This window comes from Rhopalosiphum padi, chromosome 1 (assembly GCF_020882245.1).
Source record: "Rhopalosiphum padi isolate XX-2018 chromosome 1, ASM2088224v1, whole genome shotgun sequence".
Taxonomy (NCBI): Eukaryota; Metazoa; Arthropoda; class Insecta; order Hemiptera; family Aphididae; genus Rhopalosiphum; species Rhopalosiphum padi.
In genome coordinates, this window is record NC_083597.1 from 40,263,301 (window position 1) to 40,281,350 (window position 18,050).

The 18,050-nt window shown below is 30.5% G+C and overlaps 2 protein-coding genes across 3 annotated transcripts; one reads left to right on the plus strand and one right to left on the minus strand.

Moving 5' to 3' along the window:
* Nucleotides 1–105: 105 nt before the first annotated feature.
* On the minus strand, nt 106–6,365 carry LOC132931889 (cytochrome P450 4C1-like). Of its 2 annotated transcripts, none has more exons than XM_060997967.1 (8): nt 6,067–6,365; nt 4,964–5,171; nt 4,279–4,473; nt 3,866–4,115; nt 2,634–2,931; nt 2,136–2,212; nt 1,381–1,570; nt 106–586 (listed from the first exon to the last, which is right to left on the minus strand). In XM_060997967.1, the coding sequence occupies exons 2-8, from the start codon at nt 5,158–5,160 to the stop codon at nt 240–242; spliced, it is 1,554 nt and encodes a 517-aa protein (XP_060853950.1). In that variant the 5' UTR covers nt 5,161–5,171; nt 6,067–6,365; the 3' UTR covers nt 106–239. The 2 variants fall into 2 exon arrangements, with proteins under 2 accessions (XP_060853950.1, XP_060853949.1); XM_060997966.1 differs by having other exon boundaries at nt 4,964–5,199; nt 6,067–6,363.
* A 2,262-nt stretch (nt 6,366–8,627) lies between these two features.
* LOC132931827 (acyl-CoA Delta-9 desaturase-like) lies at nt 8,628–14,681 on the plus strand. The gene is made up of 6 exons (XM_060997859.1): nt 8,628–8,840; nt 11,487–11,796; nt 13,116–13,246; nt 13,356–13,561; nt 13,809–13,994; nt 14,111–14,681. Exons 1-6 carry the CDS (start codon nt 8,832–8,834, stop codon nt 14,487–14,489), a joined length of 1,221 nt encoding a protein of 406 aa, XP_060853842.1. The 5' UTR covers nt 8,628–8,831; the 3' UTR covers nt 14,490–14,681.
* The last annotated feature ends 3,369 nt before the right edge of the window (nt 14,682–18,050 follow it).

Consider the following 18,050-nt stretch of genomic DNA (forward strand, 5'->3'; position numbering starts at 1 on the left):
CTGGCCCCTAACGAGTCTTCCCACGCTACTGTTTACCACGACCTTTGACGTAGGTTTATAATTTCGTATAGGTATATGAAATATAATAATAATAATAACAGCTAATAACAGTATTAATAATATAATAATAACAGTAATAATAATAATAATAATAATAATAATAATAGGTAATAATATGTTTTCGACCAACATTATACACATCAGTTATAAAATATGGCAGGCACTACAGTGTCTGTTGGTCACTCCAGTTCTCGCGGTTCGACTTTGACGTAACAGCCGTCAGCCAGTTTGAGCGTGGTCAAGAACATGAGTCGCAGTCGATCTGGCGTCGGACACCTGTCGGACGGCCGGAACCTGTGGTGACGGACCAGCGTGGATATGACCGTCTTCATCTGGAGCATCGCGTACTTGATACCGATGCAGTTCCGGGGTCCGGTGCTGAACGGGATGTACGCGTACGGGTGTCGCTGGCGATAGGCTTCCGGCAAAAAATTGTCCGGATTGAACTCGTCCGGGCCACGGGCCGTGCCGCCGTAGTGCTGCGGACTCGAATGCAAGAACAGCGGGGTGATGACCAGCGTGGCGCCTATAAGGAAACATCCGTGTAAAGCGATATTTTCGTTTCACTGTAGAATTAACGAATTTTTCGTATACCCGCCGATTTCGTATGACGCGGTTTCCGTCCGAAATTCAAAAACGGGGTCGATTTTTGTTTCCACCAAAAATAATTCTGACACAAATCGTTTGAATGCGATTTATAGTTTGTTCGTGGATTAAAGCGGCGGCTTTTTTCTGGCAAAATAATTTTAAACCCGTTTGCGGGGTAATCGGTCTAAAATTAGTTTTTAAAATTACTATTTTGTGGAAAAAAATCAAACCTTTTTAAACGGTGGCGAAAACTGCGCATGGTATCCCCCCCCTCTCTCCATTTATAACTTTTAGAATGGCGTGCCGTCGCATGACCACGAGAGTTCGATTAAAAAGGTACTAAACGATATATTTATTTTTTTCAAAATTGTATTCTTTATTTGTTCAACGTTATCTGTACGAGTCTTTCAAATGGATATACCATAGCCCGCAGGCGCATAATTGTATCTCTCAATACGTAATTGAATATAAATTTTTTTCAGATCGTCTAAGAATTAAAACCGCTAACTAAGCTAAGCACAGTGTACAAAGTCTATCCGAATCGTCTGCACTGCAACGTGTGCATCTGTGTATTCTGTGTAATGGGTCCCTTCTAAAACCGTTTACCTACGATCTACGTGTATATTATAATACAGTCGACAGAAAATATTACTTCCTCTAAAAGATGCGGTAAAGCATAATACGTATTACAAATCGACATCGTCACTCGTTGAGACGTATATTATATCATACCGGCTGGGCACAGGTGATCTCCGATTGTCATGTCTTCGGCCAGGTCTCTGGCGAACACGGGCAGCGGGGGAAAAAGCCTGAGCGTTTCTTTGATCACTCGTTCGAGGTACTCCATTTGAAGCAAATCGTTGTATGTGACCGGTCTGTTACGATCTCCGTTCGAAAATATCGATTCCAGTTCCTTGAACACCTGTTTTATACAATATGAAACACAGAACGAACGTGTTTGTAAATTTGTGCACAATTAACACGTACATCTCATGTCAGATTTCCACGGGTGTAACTATAGATTATTATAAGTCGGGAAAGGATTTAAATGCTCTAAAAAACAAGAAAAAATTCATTAAAAATGCCAAAAAATGGAAAATAAAAGTTAAATTTTTTAATTCTGTGATGTATGAAATGAAATTTGTGCTTGGAAAACAAAGATTTGGAAAATTAGAATAAAATGTAATTTGCATTTAAATCCGTTCACTAGTTATACATTATCTTGCTGGAAAGGTGGGAGGGGGGGGTTGACGGCTAGAGTGAAATTTCTAGTTTACGATACAAAATATTATATTCTATAGTTGCGTGTTATATATAATCGCATACACGCGTGGTCTTCTTTCAAATATCAGATGTTTATTATAAATTATCAATCTATTATTTTAAAAACAACGTATTAGAAATTCAAGTACACCGCCCCTACGGCTCTTACCCACTATTTAATATATACAGTATGTACATGCCACACTTATATCATATGTATTTACCTTTTCTTGTACGTCTTGATGATGGGCTAACATAAAAACCACACAAGCGTTCACCAAAGCAGTTGTTTCTTGTCCTCCTGTAATATATTACGCATATGAATTGTATAGGTATATTATTATATATATAAAAAACAACGTCAGTGATATTTATTTTTTTATGTACTACAATTTATTTTGTAATTATTAATTATTTAAATATATATTTTAAATTTGTATTGAAAAATATAATTTTCAGTAATAACCGATATTAATAATAACGCAGCACTCATTTTCACCGTAGAAAAGTTAAAAAAATATTACTTTGGGCTGACCAAAAACATATTTTTTCAATAGTAATAATAACAATACATATATGTTGGATTATTCTATACCGGTACGAGAAATACTTAAAAAATATTATACAAGTATAAAGCATAGTTGAACAGTGAAACTGTAATCTGTGGAACAGTTCAAACTTGGATGTACTATAGTATTATATATATATATATAGGTACTTACCAATCATTAATGTTACGAGTTCGTCCCGCATCTGATCGTGAGATATTTCATGAGAGTTTTCCAGAAGAATTTCAGTGAGAGTTATCGTTTTTTGCCCAATGTCTTCGTTATCGTCGTGGTCTGTATTTATGACATTCTCGCTTCCTGATTTATTTAACTCTATGATTTTTCTTTTGATTATATCATTGGTGAACTCGTGGATGATTTGTTGGCTACGATCATGTTTTCGTTTAATTGACGAAAATTGGAATAGTGTACTGCTCAAGTACCACGGATGCGTAATCCTGTATTCCCAGGTCTATAATATTATAATAGATACATTAAAATATTTGTGTAGGTACCAAATAATCGAACAAAATAGTCGCATGTTAAAAGAATGAAAACGAATCAATTACCAAAAGGGTAAACCATGTAAATTTATTTTTTTATTACTTAAATTTTTAGAACCAAATTATTAGATATTAAATAAGAAATAGTGTTTATCTCTCATCGAACTTTAGTTATAACATTTTTAATATAATTTATCGTAACTTCGGAATTGTTTATAACATAGATACTTAATAAATGCATGTCTTTATGTACATAATATGTGATAATATGATACTAAATGTTCGTGTTCTGAAAAGTTCAATTTTACTCGATCGTATAGTATCTGAGTTTTACACTTATAATTTTCTGCTATAAAAAGTAGATACGTACTAATTGTATGAATATTGTGAATATGAATTGAAACATTTTTTGTGAAAGTGTGTTTTTAATTAAAATTTTGTTTAACGTTTTTTAAATGGAATTTTAATATATTGAAACCTATGACAAGAAAGTAGATGAAAATGTTGCTTCTCGGGAAATATACGTAAAAATGTGTAAAAGGCAGCTGCTGGTTAGTTAAACTTTTGTAATTATACATGCCTTTACTATACCTATAAGTAAAGTGGTGATTTATGCATATCTACTCGTTTTTTAGAACTGAGTTCCGTTTATTAAAAACTGTATTTTACTTTAAGTCGACTATAACAATGATTATTTTCTCATAATTACTATAGCACTGTCTAATGTTTACCTAATAAGTATATTTAATTCCGAAAGAATTAAAAGCTAATTATTTATTTTTTTAATTGATATTTTTAGTTTTTACGTAAAAAAAGGAATATTTTAGTTCATATATAATATATTACGGTAAAATTACGGGTATCTTATTGTATATTATTATGAACATAATATCATTATCATACGTGCATCGCTGTTAGTAAATTTTCGACAAATCGATTGGAGCCGCCCTTTTGAGCGTTAAACGTTACGCCCAAAGCCGTTTTTCCGATCATTTCCATCGTCGCCATGCTGACAGGACCGCTGATGTCACATTCTTTCGATGTCGAATCACTTTTGTCTCGGAGTATTTCAGCAAGGACGAGTGCTTCTTCGTAAAATATCGGTATAAATGCTTTTAACAGTTTAAAACTAAAGCCTTTAGTTAACAATTTTCTGAAACGTTATAAAAAATGTCTTATCGTCTTTTAATTTAACGTGCAGCGTGTGTTTGATTTACAAATAGATTTTGGGAAAATCGCATTCATAAATTATGACTATAATAACATCTATAATGACACAATCGTACAAAATGTTATGATTTAATATGATTTATTACCTGTTAACCTTCCATTTCTTTATGTCGTCAATCGTAAATATCCCTTGTCCCATGATGGACTGTTGCATGACCTTATATTCCTTGGCTTTTCTTAAAAATTTTGGATTGGTAAGAACGAATTCAACATCCTCGGGTCGTGTAAGAATAATGTATAATTTATTTAACAACCATGCTTTAAATATAGATTTTTCGTATCTAAAACAATATTGCAACTAAGATAGGTTAATTGGTTAATTAGAAACCATTCGCGAATACTTATGAGTTAGGTCTAAAATAATGAATATAATATTACGTACAGTTATTATACATTTATAATAATTATAACTAGATATGCAACATTTTATTGGTATGATTAAAAACATAATCATAGTAAAATCAATACATTCAACGCTCAGAATCTTAAGTATAAAACAATCTAATTGATATTTAATGGAATAACTACATATTAATTTATATTATTTTGCAAATTTCAAATATAGATTTATAATATAGAATATTTTCCATTTATATGATCGATTACCCAATGAATTTGAATACAACTAGATTTTTAATTTAATTAAAAATAAAAATTATATTTCAATATATTGCTAAGACTAATTAATAATAATACGCCAGTGTATAGTTTACTAAATTATTAAATAAGTTATTTTATTTCGATACGTTATAATAAAAGTACAGAACTCACGTTCGGTATATGACTTGAGCATTTTTGATTTTTTGTTCCGATCCTTGTATGGCCAACGGTAACATGCCCACTAAAAATGATCCTTCCGGGCCTGGTATTCGGTCACCTAACATTCTTGTTCTTCTACCTTTGATCCTTAATATTAGTGAAGAAATTGCCAGAACGACTAAGAACGTCGTGAAAATCGAAAGCCACATATTTGTGCGATCTATTGTTAAAATTAATTATGTAATTACCTGTAAATGATAAGCGCATTACGAAATAATATAATATAATAATGTTGATTCTCGAATTAATCAACATCGCGTAAGTTAGCTTTTATTTATAATATATTCTAGTTTGTCGCGCTTTGCTGAAATCGTTATTTTTATTTTGTTGTTATGTATTGAAATATTATTTGAATAAATATATTAAAACCTATTTTAATTTTAGTTATAATGCAAAATTAATTCTATGACAAAAATAATTGAAGAATGAATAAATACGTTATATATATTTTAGGTATAAGTAACCCGTATAAAATTAAGTTATTTTATCCTGTCTTTTGTATAATTTTACTTCTGCAAATATGTCCCTAAACGGAATATTTGTGTTACGAAACTTTTAAACGCTATTTATCTTTAATACGATTTATTGATAACAGAAATAGGGAGGGGATACTAAATTATTTTTTTTTGAAATAAACCAACCACAAATCCACAATTTAATGTGTATTAAAATAAAATATATTTTACTTTACCAATAACCTGGTAGCAATAATATACGGGGCTAACGAAAAGACTTCATCGGCACACGTATTTATTGCAGGTCAAAAGATTATTATTGTAAATAAAGTGAAGTAATCAAAAATAGTTGGATGAGGTGGACTCTGTAGTAATACACAATATTCTTATAAGATGACACACACACACATCTTGTTCTATATAATGTGTACATAAAAGTGTGATGTGTTTATATTAGGTATTGTAAAATATAAATACTGTAATGGGGGTTCATCACCATTATACTTGTCTTATAGAATATTAAATCACAAATTATAATTTTATTACTTAAGAACGGATAAGTGCAGATGCGTTAATATGTATTATATTATGTTTACTTACTTAAAATGTTTGATGTGTTGTAGAATATGTTTGTCGTATATTTATTCAATATGTGCTTGACAAAAAGTGTTTATCTACTTCTTGGTCGTTAAAAATATAAGCTACTTTTACTTCTTATTCATACTGAAAAAATTAATTGTTTAATGTTTATTAATTTCAGAGCCTCGTGTACCTACTCGAGAATATGAACTGAAACTGAATAATTAAATTTGAGAATAATTTTGAAGTAAAAATTGAATATAAATTACCATCATAAACTAGAGAGAATATTAATTGGATTCAACAATATTCGTAATGAACACCTAATAATTAATATTGTTATTTAATAGTTTGTATTAATCATATGATGGAACTATATGGGAAATTTTTTAAATAGTATATTTTATTGACGAAAATTAATTTTAACAGGTGAAATTCTGTTCAAGTGTCTTGTGGAATTCATCTTAAAAATATTGTTCATGATTATGTTTATTTGAAGTATTTTGAACACGGCTAAACTCGGCCGGTTTAAATATTAAAATACAATAGGAATCAATATGTAGGTACAGTGGTTATATTACAACTACTAAGTGCACGTATTTTGTTCTCATAAATTTAATTGCATGCAATCATAATGGTTATATTAACGATAAGGATCAAAGGTTTATAGAAGATGGCCTAATTATAAATAGTGTCAATAAACTGATTTTTGTAAATATGTTAATAGTCGATGTATTTTAGGCATAGATATTAGTTTTTAGAACACGCAGAGAGCAACCAATCACATAAGGTTTTACAAATTTTAAGCTCTTGAGTGCAACAGAAAATGATTGTTGACTGTGTATGTTATAAAATTTGGAAGCAAAAAAACAAACGCTTCAATTTTCAATTTTGAGTATCTACCTATTATGGTTTCTAGTGACATATTTGATCAAGTTTTTTCTTTTAAATAGTAAAAGTATTAAATGCTCAGTACTTTTCAAAATAATTAAGAAATACTAAATAAAATAAGGAAAACCAAGGATATTTTATCAGTTTCAGAAAAGTTCGATTTTTTCACCCTCCCGCACTATATATAAACGTATACATATATACGTAAATTTAAGCTAAAAAATGTCATCAATTTTAAATATATTTTAGTGGCACAAAAAGAACCAAAATATTTTTTTAAATTATAAGTTACTTCTAATTAATACTTATATGAATATTTGGAGAAAATGTCATGTCTCTTTTTTAACAACCTTAAAAAAACCCCTGTTTTGTAATTTTGCATAAAAATATACTTTTTTGTTTTTCCCAATTATTTGCAAAAGTACTGAAAATTTAATTTTGACCTTCCAAACATCAACTAGATCCAATTTTTAGTTCACTGTCAACTTGAGAATTTCGAGAAGCGAGTATTGTATTCTTTTCGCCCCTAGATAAGTAAAAGTCCACAATTACACATAATTCGATAAAATCTCAACGATTGCCGCCAATCCGTCGTTATGCCGCTACAATACCCTTTTATATGCGCACAATTATACCTACACTATATGCGATAGATTTCCATTTGATTATAATATAAACAATATAATCGTGTAAAATGGAAATCGAAACACACATTAAAGAGGTTATAGGTTAGATTACGAAATACAACACAAAATGTTCATTGCACGTTTATATGTGCATGTGTATGTGTGTGTGTAATTTTTACAAAATATACCGGAACATAAATTAAATTATCGTCATGTCTAAATGAAAGCGACGGTCATGCAAATTTAATTGCAATATCGTAGACACAATAATAATAACGATAATTATTAGGTAGCCACTATGAATGTTCTACCGTTTAAATCCGTGGCCTATAGCATAAATATGTTGACTTGTACTTACAGCTTATAACTATGTTCTATGCACTATTTATACCGGTGTAAAAATTTTTCCACGTTGCATAAAATATCGTAATGCATTTATCATTTATAAATTATTCAAAAATTTCAATGACAATCAATTGGACTATTTTTTTTTATTTTTCAGTAAAATCCGATAATTAAATAAAAATGTATAAAATCTTATTTTATTTGACTATTGTAAATGCGTTAATTTTAAGGTAAAAAAATACACATTTAATAGTTTATTATAGATATTAAGAAAAATTGTTTCCTCCAGGATAAGTGTTAAATTAGTTAAATTAGTTTAGGATGCGTAGGTACTATAAAAATAAAGAAAATTTTTATTTAAAAAAATAGTTTTAATACATATTTTTATTGCTTATAATGTAATATTTTATAATATAATATAGACCTTAGAGCTACTCATCAAATAATTAACATTCCAAACTGAAAGCAAAAACAGCGGTGACTAACGTTGGGCAACAGGCAACAGACACATTACAGTTGTCATTGCAGGTTTACAGACTTTTTTGTATGGATTTGCACAATGCGTACTACTATAGACATTTATATAGACGTTTTCATTACGAACGAAAGCGTTTTTAATATAATTTTTAAATTCAAAGCGTGTAATCGTCTTTTCCGAGCATAATGACATGTTAATTTTGGCAGTGTAGATCACAACAATTGGGTCCACGCCATACGCCTCGCCTTACGATCTTAGCTTCCCTGTCCCACAGTCGTTACTGCTTAAGATTAAACTATAAACGTCACGCCAACACGTTATATTATGTTTTATTGATGCGAAGTCGGAAAACAATACAATTGGTGAATTTTCGTCCTTGTATCGGTTTTGAATTACCAGGATCCAAACTGCAATCATATAGGAGAGATTGAACACGAATCGCAGTCATGAGATACGTAAGAAAGACGATTCGTTCTTTTTAATTAATATTTGTATGTTATACATCAGTGTGTGGTCTTAGAACGGCCGCAGATTTATAAGTACCTATTATAATATGATAATATATTACTTTACGTTTAAGAGGTCGTTACACCCGCGTGTGTATTGTTCCGCATTACAAACGTACAACTTTGTAAAATTGTGTTCAGCAAAACCAACCAGCTTTGTATTGTTAGCTTTAATATCAGAGCGAATAATTGACTTATTATCAAACTCAAAAGTAAAAATATTATCTACGACAACTCGTATGTTTTTATTTGAAGTGCAGATTAATTTATCATTATGATGTAAAATATTACAATCTTAAAATATTTATAAAATTATAACTCTATTTGAGATTGAAATATAAATAAAATTCAAGAGGTGCCCTTACCTTTAAGATTGATATTAGATCAGTTCATTTTAATAAGCTAATAATACATAATTGGTTAGGATTTGATGTTGTATGTTTGTTGATAAATTGGTTACAAAATTGGTTTTAGTTCGAACAATATACATTATATATGGATAGTGTTTGTGATTTAAAGTGCATGGATACTGCAGTATATTGAACACAGGTTTTTTTTTAATTTAAAAATCTATAAAAATAATAATTATTTGGTTTTTGACCCACTTTTTTAAGGTATTTTCCCTTTTAAAAATAATATTTATTGCAGATTAAATTTTATTCGATGTTTATCGAATAGATTGGTAATTTATAAAATAGGAAGGAATTTGAAATTATTTCAAAATACTCGAAATAAAAACATTAAGAAACGTTATGTAAAAACAGATGGTTTATTTATGTATATTAAATGGAAACTATTGTGTTATACAAAATACAATTTTAATAATAATAATAATAATAATTACACAAACATTGCGATATTAATAATACAAATATAAATATAGAATTAAAATAATCTTTGGGTCCTCATTTCAAAAGCAACGCTTGTGCTGAAACGAGTGTTCATTATAATACAGTTCTTTTTTTTTTAATTAGTAAGAAAATTTAAAACAAAAATAATATAAGATTATACTTACATTAATTTAAAATAAAATGATTGCATTTGCCAAAAGTGGTAAACACAAAACAGATTTAATATTCGATTTTTCTCTTCTCTTATAGCGTTATATATTTATGATTCAATTTTATATATCATTGAGTTTAATTACTGTTTCTTTATACTTAAATTAGTTTATAACATAATATACTAGTGTGTATAAAAAGTAAATTTTATGACGTATAAAATATAAATAGAACGGTGAAAGACATGGATACTCTTCACATTATAGAATCACCTGAACATAATTAGATTAAATTGTGTGAAAAAATATATTCATGTTAAGCATTGATAAGATGGATAGGCCATTTACATTTAAAACGTCTGGCTGGATTTTCCGAAAGATGGTTCGAGGCTATTGGCATGATGTTCCGTTTTAAAGTGGAGGCGTGAGCACTACTCGTATCTATCAGCTGTTTGCCTTATAGTATGTGACTTTTAGATCATTGTCTAGTGCAATATTGGTAACGTACCAAAGGGAATTGCCATGTACAATCAAAAAGTCACGAAATGTATGATTTTCGTCGATCACGTTATATTTAATATAAATATTAAATACCTTATAGTTATTTATACACAATTTATGATTTAATGTAAACATTAGTTTAGGTTTTAAATTTTTGTTTTATGAAAATAAAAAAAATAATTAAAGATATTTGTATAAAAATGTTTGAATTTCTTGATATCTCTCGTATTAAAATTGTTTCGTCTATTGGTAACTATAATAGATAACTAAAATGCGATTGAGATGAAAGTTAAGTCCGTTTAATTATTCGTTGTTTCCGATCATATATGGTATATACTATATACAAAATAAATATAGAAAGTACCTACCCATAAATCTCGATAATATAGAATGCCATTGTTATTATAATATTTTATTATTTACTAATAAAGAGCATATTATGTGCCAAATGGGGACAAACATTTGTTGGTAGATGGGCTGAATTCATACTTTAATACTAATTAATAATCAGTAATAAGAAATCTAGGTGATACATAATTGCATACTTACTAAAATATTCATGTGTAGGACAGTCACCCCTCACAAAATCACTGCATTATTTTTATGGGGGAGTTGCTTAGTTTTTACGATAAAATATTTTGACTATGGTCGGAAAATATAATATCTATATTGTATATATTATTATTTTTTAATATTTTCTTCTTAATTCACACTGCTATTATACCCATCGATACGTGTGTTATACATGTACCTATATATATATATAATACATACAACGTCGTGTATAATATATTATTATTATTATTATTATTATTACAAACGTATACGACCGATCAAAACAACAATGGAACATGGGTGTTATGGAAAAAAAAATGTTTTTGGTCTGTCACTACAAATAATTAGCATAATATTGTCGCGGTATACGATCAGACCGGGGTTATATAAAAACGCGTAGTGCGGGTGTAACGATTAATATACCGCCCGATCGATAGCGTTTGTTACACTTGTACACATAAACACATACACGCGTGTACTCGCGAGTTATCATGGTAGATACGTGATTTATTCGTGATTAATATCGAGACTATCCGCAGAGGCTGATTTACACGTTGCTGACCACAGTGCAGGAACTTCTGTTCGGCAAGAAATTGTTTTTCGATTGGCAGCTCGGCGACAACTGGGCGTTGAAGAGCATGGAGATTTTGGACAAAGATTTGGCGGCCGCCGAAAAGGACCGGAAAGACGTGGATGGCCAGCGGTCCAACGACCCGAACGGGTCGGAGTACGTGTACCGTAGGCAGATCGTCTGGTTCAACACCATCGGGTTCCTTGTGCTCCACTTGGGCGCCTTGTACGGTCTGTACTTGTTCTTGACATCGACGATGGTACTCACCATGTTGTGGAGTAAGTTTAATGAACGATAACTAATTAGTACACGTATACCTAGTATAGGATCTAAGCTCAATCAGTAACGATGACCAAGTGATTCATATTCTTATAGTTGATCGTACTCCTTTTACGAACTAAATTTTTAATTTTATTTGATCTGAAGTAGAATATCAGAATATAATTTTTTTTTTTTTTAATAAGTGGGTATTTTAGACTAATTTAGTTCAATTTGGTAAGGCATAATATGCAGATACTCTGCAAAATTTGTACACATCTAAAGTTTAAAGTTTAAAAGTAGGTATTAATAATAAAAAACAAATAAACAAATATTAAATAAATAATATTTGTTTATAAAAAAAGTATTATATAGTATATACCCGATTACGAAATTAGTGATATAAGTTGTCATAAAAAAATTTAAAATTTAAAAAATATCAAGATGAATTTAAATATAGGAAATGTCTAAAGTTATGTATAGACAAAAATTTGACAACATTATAATAATTTTCGTACTCGATCGTGTCGTATTTAAATATTTAATACTAATTCATTAATTATTCATAGACAAATCGCAAAAATAATCTAAGAAAAGTATTGTCGTTATAGTTAAGATAATCATAGTTTACTCGTATATTGTCCGCGGTTGTTCTATTAAAATGTATTGAACTTTTTTTCACATATTTTATAGCGAGACAGTAATAACAAAATTTAATTTATGAGCCTATATTCCTAAATAAAGCAAATAAAGTATTTAGTTTTGTGAGTGTAATTTTTAATTTGACCAATGCTTTAAGCCACAGATATTGTCCTATTTTGAGGATAATATTCGTTTATAAGCAATATAAACCAAATTTTAAAAATCTAAACTGTTATAGTGCTCTATATAGTTTATATTTTTAAGTACTTTGTACGAAAATTGAAATTGCGTTACCATTATACAAATGGTTTTTTTGTTATTGTGTAGAATTTTATGTTATTTTTTTTAAATTTTCATTTGAATGAAGTGCGCCACAAAATGTAATTCTTGTAGTTTACTTATCCATAAATATCGGTTATTTTAAAATATGTTATAATTAACTAATTTACTATACTTTCGAAATTTAAATTTAAACATCACGAAATACTTTAAGAAATATTCTGATTAGGAAATAGGAGTATGAAATTAAAAATGTAAGTCTTCATTAACAAAAATAAACCTTAAATATTATATTATATAATGAAAATAAAGTTGAAAAAATTGTTTTTGAAATAATGAGTGTTTTACATTAAAAGAATCACTCTGTCGGTACATTTTAACTGTTAAGAATTTAATTTAAATGTTTTGATATACTTAGCATTGATGGTAGCGGGCGCAAGTGCGTTTTCCGTCACTATGGGCGCTCACAGGCTATACACGCACAGGACTTTCAAATGTAACGATTGGGTGAAAGCTCTGCTGGTGTTCGGGCAGACGGTCGCTGGACAAGTAAGTCTATATAATACTATATTATTACAGTTTAGGATTTTTGAGGAATTTTGTCGACTTTTCGCTCTTATTTTATTTTTATTAAGCACGTTCTGTTGTTGTTCCTCAGAATTGCTTGTATGTTTGGATCAGAGATCACCGACAGCATCACAAGTACAGCGACACGGTAGCCGACCCGCACAACGCGTCGCGTGGTTTCTTTTTCTCGCACATTGGATGGTTGATGGTGCGCAAACATCCGGAAGTCATTGCAAAAGGCAAAAAGATTGACATGACCGACATCGAAATGGATCCGTACGCTATGTTTCAAAAAAAGTAAGTTTCAAACCTATATTTTCGATTAAAAAGGCACCCATATATAACAGTCACTTTATTTCTAAAAATTACACGTTTATTGTTGAGTTAAACAAAATTCGATTTTGCCAAGTTAAGATAACGCTTCATGGATAGTCGTAGAGTTACAAAATACATTTTCATCAGTGGTGCCTTTAAATTGAACGTCCACGATTATACGCGCTCATTATAAGTACCTACCTCTATTTAATACCGTTGCCCCACACAGATATTACAAAATACTGTTCACAATTTTGGCCATGCTGATGCCGATGGTCGTGCCATTCGTCCTCTGGGGGGAAACCCTGTGGAATGGCTTCTTCGTGTGCTTCCTGTTTCGGCTGATGACGGTTTTGAACTTGACATGGCTGGTCAACAGTGCTGCGCATCTGTACGGCAACAAACCATTTACCAAGTGAGTACCTACATTATTCTATGTGGTAATTGTGTATTATATTATATGTAATTATATTAAATATTGTATAATAATATAAACGTTTTCGTCGGTTCGATGGCGTGAACTCGGTGCAGTGACATAATGCCCGTGGAAAACGTTTACGTGTCCATGTTCGGGCTGGGCGAGGGCTGGCATAACTATCACCATTCGTTCCCGTGGGACTACCGGGCCGCCGAGTTCGGTCAGTACTTCAATCTGACCACCATGCTGATCGACTTTTTCGAAGAGATGGGCTGGGTGTGGGACAAGAAGTACGCGACGCCCGCCATGGTCCGGAGCCGGGTGACCAAGCGCGGGGATGGCACGCACTGCAAGTACAACCGACCGCAGTTGAAGGAAAGCGGCGACTCGTCCGAACCGGTGGCGGACGACGAGACTTACGAGGAGCTGTTCTGGCTGGAGGAACGGTCGGCTGCGACCGCCGAGCGTACGGCCGAGGCTCAGAAGGGCTGAACTACGTTGCCACGCGTATATATATATCAGTTAAACTATATATTACTTATATCTATATATATATTTATACATTATATGATAATAATAATTATCATTATTATTATACGTCACCAGAGGATATTTTTTAGAAACTTTTTTTTTTTCTTTTATTTTATGTATGAACTTTTGTAATATTATATATCAATTTACGTATGTCGGCGATTAAGTGCCTCTCTCTCACTCTTTTCTCTCTCTTTTTCTCTCTCACACACACACACACGCCCTGTGCGTGTATACATAATATTTGCGTTACTTGACGATATTATTATATGTATGTCGTATGACGAATAATAGGAATCGCTAACATTTGTAATAAAAATATATGCAGTACTCAAATTGGAAAAATAAAAGGGGGACTTTTTGAATTGAAAAAAAATCAGCATCCTTCAAATTTTTTAACTCAATCTGATTTCTGCCCCTTCCTCGTGGCATCAAACCAAACAAAATCATCAATCAACTAATAAATATTTACACACACTAGAAAATCAGTAATAACTATACTTGTAAGCAATTAAAATACATTTTTTTGAACAGCAATCATTTATCTATATTAAATATTAAATGTATATAATGTATGCACAACAACAGTGGTTCCCAACCTCTTCTATCTTGCGCCCCCTCCTATTAATTGAAAAAAATGATCACTTTTTTTAATTCAGTTTTAATTTTTTCTTATATTGTAAAATAAAACTAATTTAATAAATTAAATTTTACTTCGTAATGACTGCTTATGCCTCCCAGCACAAGCCCACTCTCCAAGGTTGAGATACACTGCACTACAGGCATATTCATTTATATTTTTTTAGATTCAATACGATAACTTTAATGCAGTATCATAATTATAATAAATTGGACAATTTTTTTAACTGAATTTGAAATCTTATTCAATTAAATTTTATAAAATACAAATTATTAAAATTATGCTTGTAAAAAAATTATTGTAAAAAAACAACACATCATCCCTTCTTTTTGATAAAAATAAAATAGTGGAAAGCTTTACCAATTCGAGTACTGAATATACATTTGTAGTGTATACATCGCGATCTCATTTTATACTATGAAATTTCGACTTTTACCGCTTATTTTAATGCTAAAAATTATAATAGCTAAACGTTATATGGGTTTAAATACAGTAACAAATAGTTAATAATTTTCTGCAGTCATTATCCGAAAAAATCAATAATATATACATACCATATATATTATAATGTTAATAATCGTTGTTGTTGTTATTTGAAATCATAAAATATGTAGATCGTTTAATAGTAATATAGCCGTTTTTTTATGTACATGCATGCCTTTACGCGAGTATTTGTGTTCTTATACTAACGGGCGTACCTATATTTTTCTTTTGAGAAATACGTGCTCCGTATAGTCTATAATCATTATATTATTATTATTGATTTCCAACTGTCGTATCTACGCGTCCGGCGTGCAGGTGTTCTGAAAAACTTAAGTTTAGATTATTTTATAATATTTTGTTCTTAAATTATACGTAAATATGGGTTTATTATGAATTTGAAAAGAAAGTTTGAATTTCGAATACGTGATACATGGACAATACAGTAACCATAAAAACGTCCTGAAAAATAGAAACACTCTGTAACCGAGAAAATACAGATCAAGAATATTATTGTCAATTATTTAGTTTTATGCTGTACGGTAACGAACCACTTAGATCTACAGTATTATATATATAATATATATACTGAATTGTTAACGATCGTAGTTGTTAAAAAAAATGTATTATAATCAATACGACACATGGCCGCGAATAGCGTTATTCAAAAGATTCTTCTATACGGATCACAATCTCGATCGCGGCTGATCAAATATGTATATGTATGCGTGTAAATTCTCAAGTGTACAACAACGAACCCGTAAAATATAATTTCGTTTCGTGTTCGATAATGTAAAACCATATAATATGTTAATTCATTGTTTACGCGCTGACGCTGCACGATATAAGTAGGTACTTGAAAATCACTTCCTTTTCCAATTATAATATTAAACACAGCGTGTATTACATATAATATTATATGCAACATAGCCGGTTGTTTACGTTTCTTAAGTGTATTATTGTTGGTCAGTTAGTAATACTCAGTCAGTGTGCATATTAATAAGTTTTAAAAACAATGTGAGCCTTAGGTTACCTCGCGTATGCAGCAGCCAGCAATCTATGTATATGGTCAATACCGCTCATAGAAACACTAAAGTTTGGTTAGTTTTCAAGTTTGTAAAGATTACGTCTACTTGTATTATTTGAAATTAATAAATTTCAGTAAATAAACTTTACAATTTGTAGATACCTACTAAGCTACTAAACACTAAATCATTGACGATGATTGATGTTAAAACAGGATAAAATACCTACCAATAGATTCTTCATAACGTTAAGTAGTTTCTTCGATCATAGTCTACTCTTCATATATTACGAAATATAATTTTAACAAAATACCAAAAAATCGTAGTTTAAACATATGCCATCTACTATAGTGTTTATACTAACTGCAAGTAAATCTATTCACATAATGTGTAGAAGTACTAGAAGTTAAATGTTTACATTAGTGGATACAGCATGCAGCTTGCAAGAAACATACTCACCGGTTTATCGAACCCTGTGGTCTGTTGTAGAAAAAACGAACCATTGCTGGAATAGAATATAATAGAGGTTATTGGTGGTTAATATTATATAATTTATATCTATATCAACATTTTAATTTATGTTATATTAGTGGTGACTGTATGCTGTATCAAACAACTATTAATTTTTGATACCCTGGTGGTCATGGTTGACTATTTTGTGTGTACCAGTTGAACGTAACAAATTAAAAACTAAAAAGTAACTTAATTTGATAAAAATTACAATATGTAATTTGAAATTTTTACGGCTAAGTGCGGGTGATCTTGCAGGTCTTGCAGGTAACACCATTGTTTTGAAGATGGCTTCCACTGGGTTAGGCTACAGTTACGCATAGTGAACATGGTTCCACTTTTACTACAAAAATACAATGTACAGACTTTTAAGAAAACACGTTTTTTCGCGTATAAAATAAAATGAACGTGATCAGTGTGAAATAATTTCAATAATTTTGCCAATCGATCAAGAAATAATAAGTATTGCTGTGGACTAATTCTTGCGAGCAATCGAACGGTTTGTAAAATCTTGATAATAATAAATTAATAACGTTAATTTTAAAGTTTATAAAAACGATTAAATTTTTGTGTGGTATCAACCTGGATTAATATAACTATATAAAACATAAAATACACGTAAAAAAACGTCGGTGACGATGAGAACAAATGACATCGATTAACGCGTGCTAAAATATATAATAGGTACTAACATTATTCGTCATCGTGCCACTGTGCCAGCAAAGTACACGATACTTATTACAGGCGTTTACCCCGTTTCCGATTTCTAATGGTTAGGTATTACATTAATATACGACAGATAAATGACAACGCAGTGTATATAATATCACAATAACGTAATATTTCGATTTTACTGTTTAATGGGTT